The following is a 22,298-nucleotide window of genomic DNA, read 5'->3' on the forward strand; positions in this document are numbered from 1 at the left end:
ATTATATTAAGTTTACTAACTTGTAAGAAAATTATGAAAAATGATTTATAATTGATTGATGGAAAACCTTTTTATATGGGCAGTAAATTTTTAAAATTTGTATCTCTATCAAGCACTACTGAAGGATTCATGTGAATGGTATGGTTGAAATTCATTGGGTTGTCGCTGTCGTATCTGATATTTCAGCCAATATGCTCAACTTATTTCCGTCTCAGTCATAAAGTATTGGATAAAAAATTCTAAAGTTGTCACTTTTAACAAGCTAAAAAGTCCAAAACAGAACAACAAAGGAATAGCTCACCCACCACAGTATTAAATACTGCTTATAAAAGTCGATAATCACAAGACCAAGGGAATTAATCCCTCACACTCCAAAGACACAAAGGGCATTCATAAAATGATAATGCCAGAAGCCAAGTATCTCTATCAGTCACAGACAAGAAAAAACTCAACTAAAATTACATAAAATGTGAGGAACACTCACCTCAATAAGACAAGTTATTACATGTACGAGATCATGTTTTGCACCATGCGACATCAGCTCATGTAAACTCTGAGTCAATCTTAGTAAAATGCTGCTATACTCCAGCCAGAACATGGTTTCATTTCATGCCTTGATTGTTACACAATACAAGCACAAACCAGATGGCCTTATGTCACAAGTCCGCCACTCTGACCCCAGAGCTGCATTTGGATCATACGACAATGTTTGATGAGCATGTTCTGCCAGCAGAGGGAAGAGCAGCAACTTGCCATCCAGCATCCCGAACCGAAAACCAACACTGGTGCTCCCTGTCAATGGAACTGGAACCATTTCCCATGAATTGTCCTCTGGACTGAATATAGCCAGCTTCCGCTGGTTCTTCCATTCTATGCAGAACAACTTTTTTCCTACTACTGCATGAGCTGTGACCATAACACAGCCATTCTTAATCTCACACCAGGTGTGTCTCTCAGGGTTGTATATATCAACAAACTTGGAGTTTCCAATGGTGAAGCTTGACCTTCCACCCATGACATAGAGCTTACCCTCAAATCCACAAGCAAAACAACCCCATCTCGGACGGCGAAGGCTCTCTATCACTGTCCATTCGTCAGTATCTGGATCATACACCTCAGCACTGGACAAACTGTCTCCATTCTCCCCATAGCCCCCGACAGCATAAACCAAGCCATTCACTTCAGCACAAGCAAAGTCATAACGAGCCACATTCATGTTCGACAAACTGCTCCAGCTGCAATGGCAGAGTAGAGAATGGAGCAAGTCAAAACAACATTAAAACACACACAACTATATCTATGCCAAGTTTCATACAGTAACATAACAAACCTTTATGTTTCACAATTTCTAGGTAGAGTGCTTAAGGAAACCATACCTGTTGAGGCAGGAATCATATTGGTAAACCTCTGCTGAGGCAAAGGCAGTTCCTTCAATAGCTGAACAACCAGCCATGACAAGAAGCTTTCCATTAAGAACCACCACTCCAAATGCAGCCTTTTCTGGACCCGGCATTGGTGGAAGAGATCGGCATTTACGACCGAGACAATCCATAACCTCCCAATGACTTTCCTTTTCTTCACAGTCTCTTGTTAAGAAATAGAGCCATTCTTCAAGCATTCCAGCCAATTTTCGCACAGTAGTGAATGCTTTACTTTGAATAAACGATCTCCATCTCTTACAGACACCCCCCATAGCAGGGAAATTCGAACGAGGCACAAGTGCCAGACAGTACTCGGCCACATCATCAGGCAGCCCAGGTAGAATTGGGCTATAATCTTCACTCAGTGCCTCCGAGAAGAAACAATTATCACTTTGTGAAAGAGTTGATTTATCTTGATCGGTCAAATTGGCGAAACACGTATTTGGCTGGATAAATCTCTTCTTTCCAACAGTAAGATCAGGCATTTTTTAAACCAGAAATTATACAGTAAATATCTAGAAGGTGTACAAGCTTTTAGCAGAGATCTTTCAACCAAATAGTGTGCAAATGTGTTGTTGAGAAGCATGTAATGTAACTAAAGAAATTCATAAAATCCTTCAACAATTGGGATTCTACGAGACCAAGGCATGAACGATGTTGCAGAACTAATCACTTGAGCAGTATGAGCAGATGATTTTCTATGCTTTGTCCAGTCTGATTCAAATTCCATAACAGTTATTATTCTGCTCCCACTGTGATTCTTCTTAATTGTTGTCTTCTGCAAATTGTTTGTTAAATTGCCTACGCTGTATCCTCCCTCACACATTGCCCAGATACCTATCCAATACGGCAAAGATGATCATGTTTTGAAGCCAAATGCAAAAACTAATTAAAGTTAATCAACAAAATTATAAAGGCATACCAGAGTAGGCCATAGAAGTTGCCGAGACTTAGCCACCGCAAACTTCCATTTTCTTCAAGTTCATATGGTCTGAATCAAACAGGACTTAGAACAGTTCACATAAGAATAAGAAAAACTTAAGTCATAAAAATCAATGAGAAAAAAAGGTTCAAAATCTGCAGATTCAAAATTGTAAATCGCAGTTATTTTTAATACAAATATTTACTTGAACAAGAATGCATATTAGATATTAGCATAACCCTTGATCTAAAAAAAACAAAACTAACAAAGACAGGCTTCCAGTGTTTTCCACAAATCTCAGCATACAACCAAAAAGGATTCAACCAAATATTAATTACCTACAAATTAATATTTAAACTAACATGATAATGATAAATTTACCAGCACCTGTTAACTCTCTAAGATGAATAAGAGGAATCAAATATCCTATACTTGAAAAAAGAAAAATCCAGAAGCACAGACAACCACCAGATCTGGAAATAACCAGCAGTTAACGATGTAATTCAGATTGTTTGAAAATAAACACAGTAGGCAAGAATCAGGAAGGGGAAATATTACAATCTATTTGTAAATTCAATTTGAGTTATAAAATGAAGCATCGCAACGCTCCAGAGCCTGATAAATTATACATACATGTTTGTTTCAATTCAGAGAAACAACACAACAGATATAAATAAATAACATAAACAGATAGCAGCTCACAGAAGCTGAAAAAAGTTTGAGGAAAGGATTACAATACGCAAGCATGAAGGAAAAGAGTCAAATGTTGGTAGATCTGTAGTAGAGAAACGAAAGCAGAAGAATAGAACAGAACAAAAAGAAAAGGAAAGAGAGGAACTGACAAAAATAGAAGATCGAGATTCAGAAGAAAAGAAGCAGTGAAGGTGAATTCATAGAAACAGATAGAGTGTATGGAGAATGGATATGAGAAGGTGTTCAGAAGAAAGAGAATATTTATAGGATTAGGAAGAAAACTGTAGGAGAGAAAGACACTCACATAATGCGACCAAGTCAAAACCAGAAAATGGCAACGTAATGGAACCAAACCAAGCTTAGCCTGTTTGTGTTGGAAGAGGTTGTGGTCGTGTTCCGGAGTAAGGAAAATAGTTTATTTTATAGTGCCAAACAAACAGTAACGTCGTGTCGTAACATTTCTGGTGAAGATATTGTTACGCTAATTGATCAATCAATGGTGGTAAATGTTTCGTTGACAGATTGTTACTCTTTAGGTACATGTGTTTCATTTTATTCCTTATTAATAATTTTCATTATGAATATAAAAAAAATAATATATAATAATAATAATTGATTAGCTGACCTCTTGCATTGTTGGTGATATGCACTATTCGTTTGTCTTTATCTTTTAAAAACTTCCCAAACTAGTTGTGGAGTGTAGTAAAAAAGTCACTTTTGATTTTAAAATATTGAGTGGGTGGGCCATGTTTATAAAAAAGCGTGTTAAGAATTATTTTTTAAATATTAAATAATTAACGATATCCTTGAATGTGTAATTCATCTTTCAAGTTAGTTTTTCATAGAAATCTTTTTTTTTTCTAACTAATGCTCTCGTGGGCTAAAGATTAAAAATAAAATAAAATAAAATAATACTATTTTTTTTTTTACTTTGTGGAATTGTTAAAAACTACGAGTGTAGATATTTTTTTAATTTCTTAATAATCGAGTTACTTTTTTAACATTTAATAAAATTTTATTAATTTTAATGTTGTGTTTGATTTTAAGTGGAAATTGAAAAGGAATGAGAGTATGATTTGGTTAAGAGGATTTGGAAAGGTGAACTTTTACAATCTTTTAAAAGTTTTAAATTTCTTTTAATTTATTATATCCATCACATTATGTACAAAACTTTTATTTTTAATATATTCAAATCATAATATCTTTTTCTTTTCTTAATCAAAACATTTTATCTTCACTTTTAAATTTATTTAAATTCACTTTCTCAAATCTATCTCCATTTCAAAAACAGGAAATGAATAATTTTATATAGGACGTAGAAATTATATGCTTGTGTGATTAGTATTACGATACAACATTACCTTTTTAAAGTGTGATTTAAACTATATCGTAAGTTATATCTATAACAAAAGTATTTAAAGAGCGCTTAATTCATTTCTTAATATTTGATTAAATAGGTAAAGTTGTTAAAATAAAACCGTTGAAATAAGTTCACTCTAACTGTTTTTGAAAAAAAAAAATAATATAAAATCTTAACATCAAAATCTCATTTCAGTGGGGAAAATGTTTATTTATACTATATGCATTAGTTAACAATTATGGATATTTTGATTATTAAAAAGTTAACTTTTATATTTATAAAAAAATTAAAAAAATAATAAATGTAAAAAATTGTTGAGTGGGAAAATAATATTATTCCATCAGTAACTTTTTAAAGTGTCAACGGACGACGAATGTTATTAACTCCAATTATTGCACCATTTGACCATAAAAACAAAGTAAGAGTAGCTTTGTATATTAAAAAATGGCTTACCTAAACTTTAAAATTTCAGAATTCCAATAAGTGCAATTATTCTTCACTAATCTGAATCTCTTGTAGATGCTTTACAACTTCATACAAACACAGACTTCATCTTATAAAGAAAAAGAAAATTTTAATTTCATATCCTTTTACACCAAGCAAAAATTATACCTATTAATTTTTTTTTTTATAATTTCCATATTTAGAGGAATACTAAGAACACTTTTAAGGTGTGTTCTGTATTGATAGAAACTGCCTACCATTTCAACCAGACAAAAAAGAGATTTCTTTATTAGGATTTTCTATGAAACACTCATACCTAAACGTTTTCTTTTAATATTTTTTCTGTTACAAATTAAATTGATTAAAACCGCCAATTTTAGTGAATCTCAATAAATTAAAATTAATAGAATATAAAATGCTTAAAAAGAAAGTGTTAAAGGATTTTTTTATATTTAATTTAACTTTCTCCTTTATATATATCGAAACATGTTAACCATGGAATGGACATTTTTAAGTGACAACAATTATGTAAAATAAAATTTTCTATCAGTGTTTCGAAAATGATTTTAGTTTGTTGCGATTTTATTTATTCAATGATAGTAATAAAGCAAACAAAATAATTTCACCCGTAATACTATAAATTTTGTTTCACCAGAATTATTTCTTAGGTGTTACTATGAGGAAAAGAAACACGAGACATCAGAACCTCTTATTTAATCATTCATTCTGTACGCTACTCGAAATTTGCATAAAACCATTGATATGATTAAGACAATCCATTTTGAGGTTCAATTCTGACAAATAACATATTCTGTCTGATTATACGTTGCACCAGAAACAGAACCAAAACAAACAAAGAATCATAGATATTTGGTGTGTTATTGGGACGTGCCACTAAATCAAAACCAGTGGCTCCGAGAATCTGAACAATGTCCGAATTTCAATGTTTCCCAGGTTAGGGCTTCAGCAATACGGGGCAACCTAGGCCTGCCACTGATTTCACGGAACAGAATACCACACGTTTCGCAGTTGGATGACAACATTTTTTTGATAATATTTTAATATTGTCTATGTGTCATTATGTGATTGGTCTATATTGGTGTTTATGATTATTATTATTGATTATAAAATAATTTTGGACCAATCACATAATAACATGTAAACAGTATTAAAATATTGTCAAAAAAATATTGTTAAAGTATCATTTTCCTTAGCAGTTTTGTGAAAGTTAAGTAAGTTAATTCAAGCAATTTTTTCAAGTGACATTATTATTGTACCTAGCATATTCAATATTTTTACATAGTTCAATAATCCAAATTAAAAATAATTTAAATGTTTTTTCTTTTTTAATCTATCAAACAAATTTTAAAACAAACATTAATTATAAAACAAATAATATTTTTAATATATGATAATACTATGCTGTGAATCTTGTTTAAGAAAAGACCATACGTGTCATCACACACGAAAAAAAATAATAGATATTGCGTTGAGAGCGGTAACGATGACACTGTCATATGAAACAATAAATTAAAATACTAGAATAATAGATAAAGTCATTCGTTAAATATTTTCAAAATAATAATGAGTGTTTGGATAAAATATTTTTTTCTTAGTTAAAAAAATTACACTAAAACTTATTCAGTATTCCAAAGATAACAATTATATATATATATATATATATATATATATATATATATATATATATATATATATATATATATATATATAAGTTAGAAATTGTTTTAAACGTTGCTTCGATATATACATATAACAATGTTAGAATGTAATAAAATAGTTTATCCACTAAACTGTTAATTAGATTAAACAACTTTTCTACTGATAAAAAGGTTTGGAAAATAACTTAAAAGTCTTGTTAAACGTATCTAAGTTTATACATTCCAAGCAAAGTAATAATTTAAAGCAATCAATTGTTTCTTTATCGTTTGATTTGAACTAATTAGATGATACATGTACTTAAATATGAGTCTTTTCAAAATTTCCATTGCAGTTTTTGTTTTTAAAAAATATTTTAGTGAGTCAAGAGACAATTGTATATTTAAATTATTTTTAATGGAGAGATTATTTAAGAATGATAAAGATGAGATGTTTACTTTGTTGATCTGTTTTGGTCTGATCTGTATATTTTGTAACTCGTGTGTGACAATTATGGAATGGATGAGTTGATATACATAATTTTAAATTGTAAAAACTGACATTTTTTAATATTAAGTGAAAAGATAAAATTTTCATCACCAACGGTGATTTATAATTATTATATTATGTAGATAAATACGTGAATCTAACTGTTTATTATTTCAAATAGTTATAATTTCATGCAAAAAGTCCTAATAATTACAATTGGAAAAAACAAACATTAAAAGGAAATAATTGTTATTTTGTTTAGAATAAATAATGGTTACATTTTATTTTTTACACAATATGTTATGTTTGTTAATTAAGAGGTTAATATTTTAGACCTCAACCTTTTAGATGAAATTAGAATTTGTCTATGATATAGTTTAATCTTCAAAATTAAAAAACAAATCAATATAACTCTCCTAATCATGCTATATTTGTTTTCAAATAATTATTTGGAAATTAATGTCATGTCATATATTTTATTTATTTATTTTTAAAATTTAAAAACTAAAATATATTAAAATTTAAAATAGAAATATTTTTTTTATAGAAATTCAAAAACTTTAAACATATTTAATCCTTGATTTAAAATAAAAAAATTAAAAAATAAATAATTTTTATGTAGACCGATACATAAACATACAAGTCAAATGTTACAGGGGATGAATTAAAAAAGATTAACTTGAATTTCTTATAATATCGATTTATACTTTCTACATACCACATATCAAACGACGAAATTGTCACTCCTATTATTATTATTATATATCTTATTTTATTTTATCTCTTACATAATCACTAAAATTCACGCTAACTATTAATTATAAAGTATAAAGAATTCCAAAGACATAATTAATTCGAAATCAAATTACAAATCTAGTGTACCAGAAAATAATAATTTACACTAAATTAATTATTATATTTCTATCACATCACATTCTCAAGAAAGAATAAACAAAAAGAGGTGGCCGCACTGGCAATGGAAAACTCGACGTCGTTTAAGAGATAAAGCGTTGTTGATAGACATGCCTAGAAGATTGAAGGAGAGGCAGTGTCGTTTTGTTTTGATGAGTATGGTTTTTAAACGTCGTTTCGATAAAGAGTGCCCAAAACGGTGACGCTGATGATGACCTTCCACTGGAGTCGATAACACTGTCATCTGAAAACTGTGACTAAAACTCCTTAACTCACTAATATTCCACGCACTAACTACGCTGATTGATTCGTTTGTTCCGTTCCATTTCCATGTCGTTGGCATCATCATTCTCGATGCTCCGGCACCGCGCGGTGGCTTCCGCCGCTCCTCTCCTCATGCGCCGCTTCCGGTCAGTTACAATTGCCGGCCGGCAGCAGCAAAACCCTAACAAGCAAGCCGCCCCGAGCCGCAACCTTCTGAAGGCAAAAAAAACGTTGAAGGAGTTTTCCTCTCTTGCCCCTGTTCTCTCCCTGGAAGACAGCCCCCCGCTCACGGAATCACAGGCCATCGGTGTCGTGGCGGCGTCGCAGGCGAACTTCATGCGAGTCATCGTTCCCGAAAACGACCAGCCTCCTTCTTCTGGAAGCTTCCGCGGGGTGGAGCTTCTCTGCGTGGTGAGGGCGCTATTAAAGAAGATTAAGCGCAGGGTCATGGTCGGGGACAAGGTTCTTGTCGGTTCCGTGGATTGGGTGGATCGCAGGGGATGGATTGAGAACGTCTTCCACCGATCTTCTGAGATTCTTGACCCTCCCGTTGCCAACGTCGACCACCTTCTTGTGCTGTTCTCGCTCGAACAACCCAGGCCTGAACCGTTTACTCTCACGCGCTTTCTTGTCGAAGCTGAATCCACTGGAATCCCTCTCACGCTGGCACTCAACAAGACCGAGCTTGTGGATAAAGAGGTGAGGTTCACGCGCTATGCATTGTCGTTGTTTGCTCTGCCGTCATAACTATGACGTGTAGGCACTGCTTGAATAAATTTCTCCCAAATCCACAACAATTAAAATGAATTAAGCTTCTTGCAAGCTAAAATCATTTTACTATATACTGAGTTTGGATTCAATTTTCCCATTATCAATTCCAATTCCATGTTGAATGCCCAAGCAACAAACAGTAGCCACTTTTTCCAAAATTTCAATGTGATTTTTGTTTGGGGGCAAGAATTGATCTTTCTGGCTATCCAAACACGCTGATATTCTTTTGTGTATAGTGGATGGAAAGCTTTGATGAACGTTTGGACCGAGTCTGGATAGAAGTTGAGAAAAAACACTTTTAGGAATTGGAATGCACATTCTTGAATTTCAAGTCACAAAATGTAAAAGAAAGAATTTATTGTTTTTTGGAGGAAAAGTACTTTTGAATCCTCATTAATAGAATTGAAAGGTGCTCTTAAGTTGTTTTGTTCACTTGTTGAATTGGCGAGTTTTTATTCGGCATGCTGCAAACTCCAGTATGGTTCCATATCGATCCCAAGTACAAGTAAAAGAAGAGGGTTTTGTTAGGTCCTTGATAGTCATGGTAAAACTTGTTGATACCAAATATGAACTTGTGCTCGGAAATTTGATTTGCAACCGTGTCAAATGGTGTGTTGTTTGCAAGCAAATCCATGGTGCGAACTCACCTGATGGGAGGAAGCATTTTCTTCCCAAGATTTCAGTTGTTTCAAACTCACAATCCAACTTTTACTATTTTCTGGTCTAAAGCAACTGCTTGATTTTGCTTTTGTTCTTGCATAGATCATTAGTTCGTGGAAGGCCAGGCTGCGTAGCTGGGGGTATGAGCCGGTTTTTTGCAGCGTTGAATCTGGACATGGACTTGATCTTCTTGCATTCAAGTTGAGGGATCAAACGACAGTGATTGTGGGGCCTAGTGGAGTTGGGAAGTCTAGTTTGATAAATGCCCTTAGAAGCAACCCTTCTGATGTTGCGGAAGGGGAGAATTGGTTTGAGCCTGTGAGTTTTCTTTGTTCTATTTTCTTTTTTTACCTCTATCTACTAGAGTTTGATGTTTGTGTCACCCCTGGATGCGCCTTACTTTTCAGATTTCTGGAAGCAAGTGGCTTGAGGATCAACGGGTTGGGGAGGTTTCCACGAGAAGTGGTAGAGGAAAGCATACTACTCGCCATGTCTCTTTGCTTCCAATATCTGGAGGGGGCTTTCTTGCTGATACTCCTGGATTTAACCAACCTAGTTTATTGAAAGTGACAAAGCAGTCTCTTGCACAAACTTTTCCTGAAGTTAGTGATGCCTAACTTGTATTTTAATAAATCCAGGGATAACAAAGCTTTTCCTGTTTTGATTGATCTTATCATCTTATTCAGATCAGGAAAATGCTCAGTGCGAATGAGACCGAGAAATGCTCATTTAACAATTGCTTGCATCTGGGAGAACCTGGGTGCATTGTGAAGGGAGACTGGGAAAGATATTCATTCTATTTTCAACTTCTGGATGAAATCAGAATCAGGGAAGAGTTCCAACTTAGGACATTTGGAACTAAAAGAGAAGGGGACGTAAGGTATGATGTGCCTTTGTTGATTGCAAACCAACGCTTTTCAGTTAATTGGAAAGCATGATGCTTTGATCAAAAAGTTCAATTCTGGGATTCGTATCCATTAGTAAAATTAATATTTTTTGTATTTACTGTGATTATGAGGGTTTTACACATTTTTAAAAGCTGATTCTTATCCTTTTACATGTTAATGTATAGATGCAGACATGAATCCCACTGCATATTCTAATTTATTTATGATAATTATCAGGGCACTGGCATGTAAACCCATGCTTGAAAGAAGCTAATAAATTGCATTTCCTTGTTGAAGAGTGTGGGGAAAACAATAAATTTGTGGAAATACCAATAAAAGTATTTTTCGTTGAATATGTAGTAATGCAAAAAAGATCTGCCACGGATTATTGTTATGATATTCCTGACAAGCACCCTATAATCTTTTGCAGGTTGAAAATGGGAGATATGGGTGTTCAGCAAGCGGAACCACGGTTGGAACCTAAAAAGCACAGGAGACAATCTCGGAAGAAGATTAACCAGTCAATTTTAGACGACTTAGATGATGATGACGACGACGACATTGATGAGGAAAATGATCCCATTTTAAGGGCGCTACGGAATGAAAACTCTTAGAATTTCGTTAGCCCCCAAAGTTCTCATTGTAAATAGTTGCTTTCCATGCGATGTATATCTCGGAGTGAGCTAAGTTCCTATCAATGAAGTTCATTTGTGTTTTGTTTGACCCAAATCTCTATCACCTATCAATACACTTTCGAATTCTGATAACAGAAAATGTTGATTCTATACACAAATCAGAGTTGAAGTTACAGTTACGATTATTCGAGACAGAACACGGGAAATACTAAATGCGATAGCCCATGATATTGTTGTGGGTGCATGCATTTGTTGGTTATTACCAAAACTTACATTTGGAAATCTGTAGGAGATTCATCAATACAACCCTGTAAGCGTCCCTTTCTTTGTAAACAAAAAGCTACAAACAGAACTTAAGGCCATTTGGATCATACTTAATACCCACAACAATGTTTTCGCGATAAAAATTGAAGGGCTTTTAATTCCCGCAGCTGCAATACTACTAACTACACCTCATAAAAAAAAGAGAGAATAAAATACTCTCCTTTACTGTATATCACCCACAAGGGCCACCACCATGGCCCTGCATCAAGAATATCAAATGTTCACAAGTGTTAAAGATAATAATACTATCAAAATGTATCACTTAATTGTCTGATTTCTAATTTAAATTCAAAATTAACAATATCACGTCATACTTTAAATTATTTATTATAAATATATAATATAATTTATAATTCATGTCTAGAAATCCCGAAACTTAAAAGTTGGAGGCTGAAGATAACCTTAGTCATCCGATGACAAACAGAAATTTTCACAAAAGTATAACATCAAAATTTTCACAAAAATAACATGCTATCAAATATTTGAGTATCACGGTTTTTTTAATTAAAATTTGATTTCTAAAGAGTCAAATTCTAAACGAGCCAGAATTCCATTTTTCAATAACTAAAGTCTCAAATAAGTTGTTCATTTTTCTTTTATTTTTGTGAGATTATAATATGACAAAAGTAAGGTAGCCGATAATAATGGTTGTAAATTGAAAACCGAACAAATTGTTTCAAATAGAAATAGTCCTTTAAAATATGAATATGCGTCAGTTTGTTGGTCAGTATAATCTCACTTTCAAGAATTAGAAGGCGTGTTTAGAATGAAATTTTAAATAAAAATTATTCTATAAATTAGTATAAACAGATTATGTAAGCCTAGTTTTTAAACCATGGTAACAATTTTTTATGACAATCAATCATAACATTTACATATTTGAACGGACAGATAAAAAAGATAGCATAGCTTTTACGCCATTAATGTTAATAAAACTAGTTTATTTACCAATAGAAATTAACAGAATTAGAATTTCTATGAAGAGCAGTAATTCATACAACTGCGGTCGATTTGAAACTTTAAAACAAAAAATTACTCACTGGCTGATTTGATCATTGATCCACTCAACTATGGTGGATTTGACAATATTAACCATTTGTAAAAATATCCACAAATTTAAAAGAAAAAATTCCATACAGAACTCTTTAAAAATATATTTAATTACCAAAATATAAAAAAATTACACCAAGGATAGTCACAAATAACATGACAGATTAGAAAGAAAGATCAGCATTAATGAAATAAAAACCCAAACAAAATACCTTTTGAATTTGAAGTTCTCAATTAACTTAAAACATAGTATGCTCAACAAAAAGGTGCTGTTCAATATTCAAATGCGGCTCATCACAAATATTCAAATTTAAAAAATGAAAACGATCTTCAAAACTGACATAATCTAAAGGTGAGTCCTCCAATCACTTTCTTCAAGAGCAATTTAGGATGAAGCACCACTTCGAAGAGCACCCTTCTTCTTGCTTGTCGCCAATTGTGTCTCCGGCTACAATATCAACAGTAAATAAGATTTTAATACAAAGAAGGAAGTCAAGATAATGTTAACAGAGAGATTGGCAATGTTACCTCTTTCTTCACAGGCTCTTCCTTCTCAGATAATATCAGCTCAATATGGCAGGGAGATGACATGTAAGCTGCAAAAATCGAAGTGTATTAGTAATCCATTAGGTTAACCACATATATAAATAAGTTCAGAAACATACGGTTGATTCTTCCATGGGCTCGGTAGGTGCGGCGTCTTTGCTTCTGTGCTTGATTAACCTGGATATGAGAAATATAAAGAGCATCTACATCCAAACCTTTCACCTGTGGCAAAGCAATGATAAGAAAGTCGACGAGTACAAAAGTTAACATGAAATATTGACATGGTAAAGCAAATAAAATAACACAAAGGCCATACTTCAGCATTACTCTCGGCATTTTTCAGCAAATCCAGGATGAATTTAGCAGATTTGGCGGGCCAACGTCCTTGTCCATTGGAGTGTCTGTTTTTGGCCTGAGCCGTCCTCCCAACACCACGGCAGAAACGTCGGAAAGGGATGGCTTGTTTGTGGGCCAACACATCCTCCAAGTATCTCTTAGCTTTAACCAGGGGCAACTTCCTGATGGCAAAGGCAGTCTCCCTAGTGTTCTGTAAATGAAACAGAAAAACATGAGTAAAAAATAAATTATACAAGTCAATCACCACTACTTAACCAAAAAAACATATTGTCCAAAAGCCCAAGGTGTTTATATGTTATAATGTTCAAAAGGAACCTACTCATACAAAGGGAATTTCCTTTTCAAAAAAGGCATAAGGTATTCTTTGAAACAAATTTTATAAAAACTACATGGGAGTAAGTCTTGAGTTATAACAGATTCATAGCTTAATATAAGGATGATTAAAAGAACGTGTTCCATCATTTACTGAACCTTCAATCACAACAAAAGAATAAAGGTTCACCCAATAACAATGGAGATTATTATATTCCTGAAGTTTACTAAAGATTGGTCAACATGATTGACAAACCCCTGCTTTTTTTTACATCAGGTTTCACACACACAACAGTCAACATATCGTGTATGCCCATGAATATTACATTCAGTTACAAGGATTAGGGTTTGTATAAGGGTAACAAATCAAATTACCTTGAAATGCACTCTGAGGTCGGCGCCCCTTGCCTTGCAAGCTGCAAAATACATTACAGAGAAAAACAAAGTATTAGTTTAATTACCCTAAAAATCAACACTAACAGAAAAATCATTCTTATTCCAGTGAACATACACAACAAATAAATAACCATAGGAAAAAATTAAATATAATGAAAATTACAATTTTGTGAAATAATGATAATGAAAAGGAACTTACACTTTGTGGGATTGTCAGGTTCTCTGGAGTACTTCACCTGAGAAAAGCAAAAAATAAAATAAAAAGTAAATAAGAAACAGAAAATGATGAGATCTGACAATGAAGTTCATAAGAAAAACCTGAGAAACATTGGTCACTTACCATGGCGGCTCCCGCTTCTTCTTCTACTTCTTCCAAACGATTGAAGAAGAACAACTGCTGAAGGAGGAAGGAAACTAGGGTAAAACCTAGTCCTGAATCGCTTTATATATAATGGATAACTGAATTAGAACTTGTTGGTTTAGTTATGGGCTGAACCAAGTTCCGGCCCAATTACTACGATAAGTGGTAAAATAATTTATCTATTGGGCCGAACCTATTAATATCCAGATTAAGAGATTAAATTACTATCAACAAAATTATAGCTTCCAAAATAGTAAAAAATGTTGTATTTACAACCTTATAGTTATCAGAAAGTAGTAGATAGAATATAAAATTAAATTTATAACCCAAAGTAAACTCATTATTATAGAGTGTTTACATATTTATTTCAAAAGTCTAAATAAAAATTATTTAATTACCAGGACTCAAAACACTAATTTCACTTGTTTTTATTTTTAATTGCAACCACACAGTAGAATTATTATAATTTCATTGATAATGTACACAAACACATCTGATTTAAAATATAACATGCATATATGATGAAATTCCATAAAGTGAAAACAAAAACTCCTTGCATTATAGATTAATATACCTAACGTATCTTTAACAAATTATTATTTTAATACTCTATTAAAAATATTAATTATTATAAAATTATGGATAATAATAATTACATATACTATCTTAAAATATATTCTACCAGTGAAATGGCCATGAGTATCAACTCACATGGTAATATTTTTTTTAGAAATAACTAAGTTATAGTTATAAATAATATTAAATTTAAAAGTAATCTAATTGTTCTATTGCTATTTTAAAAATCACTGTGACTTAATAAGAAACATAACACAAAATATTTTTTTCTTGTAACAGTTTTTTGTGTGACAATTTTTTAGTTTTTTGTATAGTTGTTAGTTTCTAAATTATATTTTTGAGAGAAATATTAATTTAGAAGTTGATAATCATTCTCACACAATTTATAATTATTATTTGTGTATCATTTGAGTATAATAAAATAATATTACATATTAATATATGTATATACAATGTTATTTATTTAATAGCATATGATATAATATTTATAACATATAATTTCACAATATATTAATAACAATGTGAACTATATTAGTTTTTAATCATTGTTTAACAAATTAAGTATATATATTTTTATTTAAATACCATGTATTTTTATCTTAAAAGACGAGACACCATGACAACTATGTTCATGTACATGCAACAATATTGGTTAACACAAATCCTCCTCAGAATAATATATCCGGTATCTCTTGAAGCTGTGCTTCCCAGTCACTTGAACTGAGGCATTAATACAATGTTGATAAGAGTACTTGGATGTTTAGAGCTCATATTATCTATAATGTCATTCTAAGTAGTGTTAAAAAATAAAAACAACGTTTGTCAAAAAATATTTTTTCTTCTGATAACGACTACTCCTGCACGCAAAAAATAAAACCTGAAATGGTATTGAGTGATTCACGAAAAATATAAACTTTGGTTTTCAAATATATTAAAAAATAAACATATAAGTTATTATTTTATACTTTAAAAAAATATTTTTTTGAAAAAGTAATTAACATTTGTATTTTGATTATTCTTTAGCCATGTATGTAAAAAAAGTTATAATTTAAAAAACTTTAAACTGGAAATGAATATAATATGAAAACATTTTTTATTCATCTTACGAAATATTCTCTTAATCTAATCTTTTTAATTATGTTTTCTTTAATAAAAACAGTATTAACCTGAAATATATCACCTTGTACACTCCAAAACATCAATATAACAAAATTTCTACTCTCCCTCATGTTAGTTTTGCACCTTGTTTTCTTCAATTGTTTAAAGGTACATGTTATTTTTTAACTTTCTTCTCTACATTCGAGTGTATGGTAAATGACATCTAGTTGAATTTCTCTCTACAAATATTAATTAATACGGTGCTATATTTATATGAGTTTAGATTAAGATATTAATCTTTTTCTTGATTATGGGTTTACAAATATAAAATATTTAGAGAAAGTAAAAAAGATTAAAATGTTGGAACACTGTGTGTGAATAGGGCAAATGACTAATGTCTAATTTGGTAAAAGGAGAGGCAGAAGAGACAAAGTCCAGTTCGAAAAAGACAGGGTAGTGCAATACAAGAACACTTTTGTTCTTACTTAGAACAAGTACTAGAGTACCACCATCATCCAAATCAATACCATTTCACAGATCCCAGAAACCAGACCATTGTTACGTTAGGTTCACTACCAAGAATCACATAATATGGGTCTCCTTAGCTTCAATGCCACCTTCATTCCCATTTGTGCTGCTTCTTCTTCTTCCTCCCTTTCTCAGACTTCAGGTTCTTCTCATTTCCCACTGTTTGATATTATATTTCAATGATTTGATTCTGTCTGTCTCAGCATCATTCTCTAACAAAAACTCCTCCATGCAGATTCATTACTGTTTTTATTCCATTATTTAATATCTCATCAGAGTTTTATTTCACTAATAAATGGAGTAGTACTGCAGTAAAACTTAAATTTTAAATTTTGTGATGTATTATAATTTCATTTTCAGAATAGCTTTCGGATAAGCTGATTAATGGGATTTTCCCATTATTAATCATGTAATTTAGGAGCCATGCATTGTGGATAACATTGGGTTTTGAGATTAAAGAATAATAATAATAAAAATACAATGTTTCCACACTTTGAAGAATCCAATGTTACCAAACCAAAAAAGGAAATTAATATAAAGAGTTGGTAATAAATGAAATTCTGAACCGAATCGGTGTTTTGAAGCAGACAGTGTTTGTTTGTTTCGTGACGTAAACAATGGAGAGGGTCCACTAAAAGAGGAACATGTGTGAAACTAGTTAAACCAAACTACATAGGATAGGATTTAGGATTGCTGTGGAGTTGTTAGTTGTTACAGTGAGTGAGGTCGGATCTGATGTAACAAACAAGATAGTGGGAATGGTGGGAGTGGGAAGTTACCAAACCACGAGAAGAACTGAACTAATAACCGGTCACGATTACAAGCACAGAAAAAAGAAACACTATAGGCCAAAGACAAAAGGAAAACAAAAAAATGAGTTATTTTATTGGTCACATGGATGGGATAACAAAATGTATGACTATGTAATGAATCTTGATCTTCCCACGTGGTCGTATAGGGCCCTGTAGGCCCAACATCACAGCTCACGGTTTGTCTAAGTCATTTTGCTTTTTAGTTGGTCGGGGCAATAGACGACAATGCACACTATTCAAATTACCACTCCTCCTTCTTCACCATACGCAACTCCCATTGATTATGTCCCCTCCAAAGTTATATGGTTTGGTTCCACCCAAAACACAACATTCTGCCACATCTCTGTCTGATTGATTAGTGCATTTGATTTGGTCATGGGCTGCCTCTTCAACTTGTGATAAAAAAAAAGGATAAAGTTAAGATCTTTTTAGTTCCTTTCCTCAACCAAGTGCCTAGTGGCATTGTTTGAGAAAGGTTAAAAGAAAAAAGGGTTGAATGGGGAAGTCTCCTGATTGGTTGTATACAGATAATGCAACGTGTGGCTCCCCTGCATGGATTGGTAAAGGACTCACTTGTGTTTGCTTCAAGCGAAAGGGAAACTGTCAACGAATCTGCATCAGTTTGACTCCCTTACAGGTTGGTGGTTCGTAATGTAGACTCTGCTGTTTTATTTCATTCACTGGTTGTAACTGCTGTATCATTTTTAAGCTTTTCTTTGAGTTTCTGGAATAGTTCAGTTTAATTTTATGAGTCACATTCCTCTACAAAATTACTCTCCTAGTCAGAGCATTGTTAGATTTAACTGAACCTGTTTTCTGTTTTGTCACTGGACAAGCTTGAATGCTAGCTTTCTGCTTTATAGTCATATTTTTTGCTGATGTAAATGTTCATTTAAATTAGAAATTCTCTCTTCTTAAGTTACAATTAAAGTTATCCAAGTTGGGTTTTTACCAAATTGTGTTTATTTATGAGTTCAAGCAGTTGAACTATTTGCATATTGTCCCTTTTCATATGTAATTTACAAATGTGCAACTGTGTCAATGGCAGCTTGTGGTGTTTTGTGATAATGTTTTTCAAGGCAATTTGAGAATAACAGGAAACATTGGAACAAACAAACTGTTAATAATTTTCAAAGGTAATTTAAAATTTGACCATAACTAGAATGTCGAGTTATTGAAATCTTAGTTTTTGGTTTTTGAGAATAATTGCAGAAACAATTGTTGAAAATGCATTGGACATTTCTGCCCTTGGTGTCTCTGTCTTGTGTTCTTTTTTTTTATCATAAATGGTTCAATATTTTTTTCCCTTTTGTCATGAATTCATTGAAGACAGAGCAGTGAGGAAAACAAGAGAATAAAACTGAAAAAGTAATTCATTAAGCATCCATCTGTAAAAAATTTTGTAGGAGGAAAGGCTAAGAAGACTACAGCGCAGAATGAAAGTTTACTTTGATGGTTCCAAGCCTGATCACCAGGTATAACGTAGTTGTATTATTTTACTTTGCATTGGTGTAAGCATTGATTGCCGGGGAACTTGCTGCAATCCTATTTTCTGTGAAATTTATACCAGCAAATTGACATCTGAAATTGATGGTCCATGCCAAATAATCATTAGTGAAATTTTACTTATTCACATATTTTTAGCCTTCTTCTGCAAGATACTCATCCACAAATTCTTTCAAGAACAGGAAGCGTTGAGAGCTCTGTGGTCTGCTTCATTCCCTGGACAGGATCTTCAAAGCTTGATTTCTGATCAATGGAAAGAAATGGGATGGCAGGGTAGAGATCCGTCTACTGATTTCAGGTTATATTTGCCTTGTCACGTTACCATCCCTTTTTTTTATGTTTTTGTGCTGTTTTCGCTCTTGACAAGTTCATTTCTTTTGGACCAATTTTGTTAACAGAGGAGCTGGTTTCATTTCATTGGAGAACCTACTTTTCTTTGCAAAGACATTCTCAGTAAGATTCTGAATCCCAAATGAACAATCTCAGACTCCCAAATGAACAATACTCCGTATCATGAAAGAGTTTTTGCCCAACTTCTGCCAAAAATCGATTTATTTGCTTATGCTCTTGTGTCCCTCTACATGTTGCAGACTTCTTTTCAGCGCCTATTGAAGAGGCAAGGAGGAAAAGAAGCTGTTTGGGAGTATCCATTTGCTGTTGCTGGCGTTAACATCACATTTATGATTATGCAAATGCTGGATCTTGATGCCAGTACGTGATCAAAAGTATTTTGAACCTATATTTAGTTATTGACTTGATATACTAACACTCACCCAGTTAGTTACACGAGTCTTGTGGCCTAGGTCTCCAAGGAAACTAAACTAAATAGAAATTGCCATCTTAAAATTACAACAATATCTCTAATACCAGACTGTTTCTTCCCTTGCAGCCAAGCCAAGGACTTTTGTAAGAGCAGTTTTTCTACAAATGCTTTCAGGTTAGAATCAGCAACTGTTCTGAGATATTATCTGGTCTGTTATGGTATTTACACAAAAGTTCAAACTGTTATCATACATTTGCAGAGAATGAATGGGCATTTGACCTGCTTTATTGCGTGGCATTCGTTGTTATGGACAAACAATGGCAGGAGAAAAATGCTACATACATGGAATTTAACGTAAGTCTCCATGATGCACTTGTTAATAATCTATAAAAGAAAGTATAGCTTTTGAATAATCAACGGTAAAATGCAATATGTTGTTCCTATATTCAAAGGGGTTTCTATTATTATTGCAGGATGTACTGAAATCCACGCGAGTTCAGCTAGAGAGAGAGTTGCTGATGGATGATGTTCTACGGATTGAAGACATGCCTTCTTACAGTCTTCTTTGTTGAGAAGTGATTCAATTGGTTATGGTGAGATACGTGACCAAGATATTCTCTTTCACCGAAGCATAGTTTGTGTACATCCATCCCTGTTCACCTGCTTAATGAATCCCTTTACTTTTAATCTGTGACCATTAACTAGTAATTTATTCTCATCATTCCTCACATGATAGCTCTAAATCAAGATGAACACTACTTCTTGACTAATGAGTAATGAGAAGTGCTAAAGAATTTTGCACATTTCGGGAAACATTTGTATCTTTACATTGATTGTTCGAGATTTTCTCTTTGAAGTTTTGACTAATTAGTGATTGGAACCCTAGATTATGGTTATCTGTCAATTGAATCAATCACGCAATTGAATCAATCATTCAAACAAGTTCATTACATGCTAAAGCTACAGTTTTAGAGTTTTGTTGTACCTTGCGGCGAATTCTTCAAGAGCTCCTCCATATCGTTGTGCCCACAGCTCATTTCTTATTCTGGTATTCTGGAAATGTGTACAACAATTTCACATGAAGAAAGACATGTTAGAGTGTGTTTGGATGTGCGTAAACAAAATTGATTCTTAATAAAATTTTAAAACTTTGATTCCAGCTAAGGTTAATGTTGAAAAGATGTCCTTTATGTTTGAATATTTTTATTATGAAAGGAATTCAATGAGAAAATTCGGTATTTTCTTTTTTTACTTAGGACAAGTAATTCTAAATTGTTATAATTCAGAATAGACTTTGGAGTCAAAACTAATATATTTCTACCGATATTTCAACGTGATTTAAAAAAATCCAACTTGAAACTAAACAAAAGCTTAATTAATGCACTTTTGCCGACGTTTTCCAAGTGGATTTTAATATAAATTTGAAAAAGATTATTATAAAATTCAACCATATAATTTATTTAATATCCTAAAAAATATACACATCATTTTATAAAATATTTGTTTATTTTCTTATGGTTAAGAACCTTATTTTTTTAGTTTTGATAACAGAACTGTATACTGATCAAGGGAATCATATCTTCAAAGTCAAGGGCTTTTCACTGAATTCCACCGTTTAGTGCTGACAGCCTAGTCAACAGGTTATTTGATTAGCTATAACATCTCTTTCCCTAAATAATACTATCCTCCAAGACAATGAGTGATTTTTTCTTTGACCCTTATTATAAAAACGATTTTTTCTGAGTTCTTAATTCTGCAAAAATATAGCAGTATCTTCTGGTATCAAGACACTTTACCAATAATAGATGAATCTTTTTAACGAGGAATTTATACAACATCAATACAATATGAGTTTGATTCATTGAAAAGATTCACATAACTTCTAACTTAAAATCTTAAAATTTCAAATTTATAAATCTTTATCAAAGTGTTTAACTCTCACTATGATTAATGTTTAGAATAATGTTTTGTTATTTCTAGAAATTTTATCTGAGTCAAACATTATGTTCGTAAATAATATATGTAACTTTAAAAAAAAAGAAAAAACAAAAAGGGTTAGAGAATGAGGTGTTAATGATTGCTGTGTTCCCATGCTTGATGAAGTGGAACCAAAGTGTAGCGTAAAATTCAGCTTAGCTATATAGCTATGGGAGATTTCAGTCATTATCATTTACCAGCAACTCAGTGTTCATCTGATATGTTCTCAAGTATTTCAGAAAAGTACACATTCCACCAATCAGAAAATTAATAACCATCTTTTAAATTAAAATTTAAAACCCAATTTTTAGACATTGATGTGTCTTTTGGATACATGTGTTGTGAATTGTGATGCTAAACCATTTCCTTTTTACCTGCATAATGCTAAACCAAGGACTTAGTAGGAATATTATATTTCTTTTACCTTTTCATTTTCTTGTACCCTTTTTAGCAGGATTAAATAAATCACTTAAAAGGAAATCTCTGTAACAGTAAAGATTCTTTAGTATTACCCAAAAAGAACTCAACAATCAGAATCTTTAGTTAATCGTATTTATATGTATAACAGAAAATGAAAA

At 32.4% G+C, this 22,298-nt stretch overlaps 4 protein-coding genes and 1 non-coding gene across 5 annotated transcripts; 2 read left to right on the forward strand and 3 right to left on the reverse strand.

The window, feature by feature from the left end:
- Positions 1-279: 279 nt before the first annotated feature.
- LOC148200682 (F-box/kelch-repeat protein At1g67480-like) lies at positions 280-2,050 on the reverse strand. Its single transcript, XM_088114146.1, has 2 exons — positions 1,377-2,050; positions 280-1,235 (listed from the first exon to the last, which is right to left on the reverse strand). The coding sequence occupies exons 1-2, from the start codon at positions 1,904-1,906 to the stop codon at positions 608-610; spliced, it is 1,158 nt and encodes a 385-aa protein (XP_087970272.1). The 5' UTR covers positions 1,907-2,050; the 3' UTR covers positions 280-607.
- Positions 2,051-7,956: 5,906 nt separating this feature from the next.
- LOC124841081 (small ribosomal subunit biogenesis GTPase RsgA 1, mitochondrial) lies at positions 7,957-11,202 on the forward strand. The gene is made up of 5 exons (XM_047317265.2): positions 7,957-8,860; positions 9,695-9,910; positions 10,000-10,194; positions 10,279-10,472; positions 10,910-11,202. Exons 1-5 carry the CDS (start codon positions 8,228-8,230, stop codon positions 11,091-11,093), a joined length of 1,422 nt encoding a protein of 473 aa, XP_047173221.2. The 5' UTR covers positions 7,957-8,227; the 3' UTR covers positions 11,094-11,202.
- A 1,495-nt stretch (positions 11,203-12,697) lies between these two features.
- Positions 12,698-16,690, reverse strand: LOC124841087 (large ribosomal subunit protein uL22y). The gene is made up of 8 exons (XM_047317271.2): positions 16,662-16,690; positions 14,440-14,539; positions 14,299-14,335; positions 14,079-14,119; positions 13,351-13,581; positions 13,154-13,256; positions 13,017-13,084; positions 12,698-12,936 (listed from the first exon to the last, which is right to left on the reverse strand). The coding sequence occupies exons 1-8, from the start codon at positions 16,688-16,690 to the stop codon at positions 12,874-12,876; spliced, it is 672 nt and encodes a 223-aa protein (XP_047173227.2). The 3' UTR covers positions 12,698-12,873.
- LOC148200683 (small nucleolar RNA snoR74) lies at positions 13,840-13,971 on the reverse strand. Its single transcript, XR_015786433.1, has one exon. It is a non-coding gene; the product is annotated as a small nucleolar RNA snoR74 (small nucleolar RNA).
- LOC148200684 (uncharacterized) lies at positions 16,647-20,599 on the forward strand. Its single transcript, XM_088114289.1, has 9 exons — positions 16,647-16,804; positions 18,002-18,111; positions 18,881-18,949; positions 19,163-19,278; positions 19,379-19,433; positions 19,571-19,691; positions 19,870-19,917; positions 20,003-20,097; positions 20,217-20,599. Exons 1-9 carry the CDS (start codon positions 16,726-16,728, stop codon positions 20,313-20,315), a joined length of 792 nt encoding a protein of 263 aa, XP_087970415.1. The 5' UTR covers positions 16,647-16,725; the 3' UTR covers positions 20,316-20,599.
- Positions 20,600-22,298: the final 1,699 nt, after the last annotated feature.

The sequence above is a fragment of the Vigna umbellata genome, chromosome 4 (assembly GCF_029865625.1).
Source record: "Vigna umbellata cultivar VRB3 chromosome 4, Vumbellata_1.0, whole genome shotgun sequence".
Lineage (NCBI taxonomy): Eukaryota > Viridiplantae > Streptophyta > Magnoliopsida > Fabales > Fabaceae > Vigna > Vigna umbellata.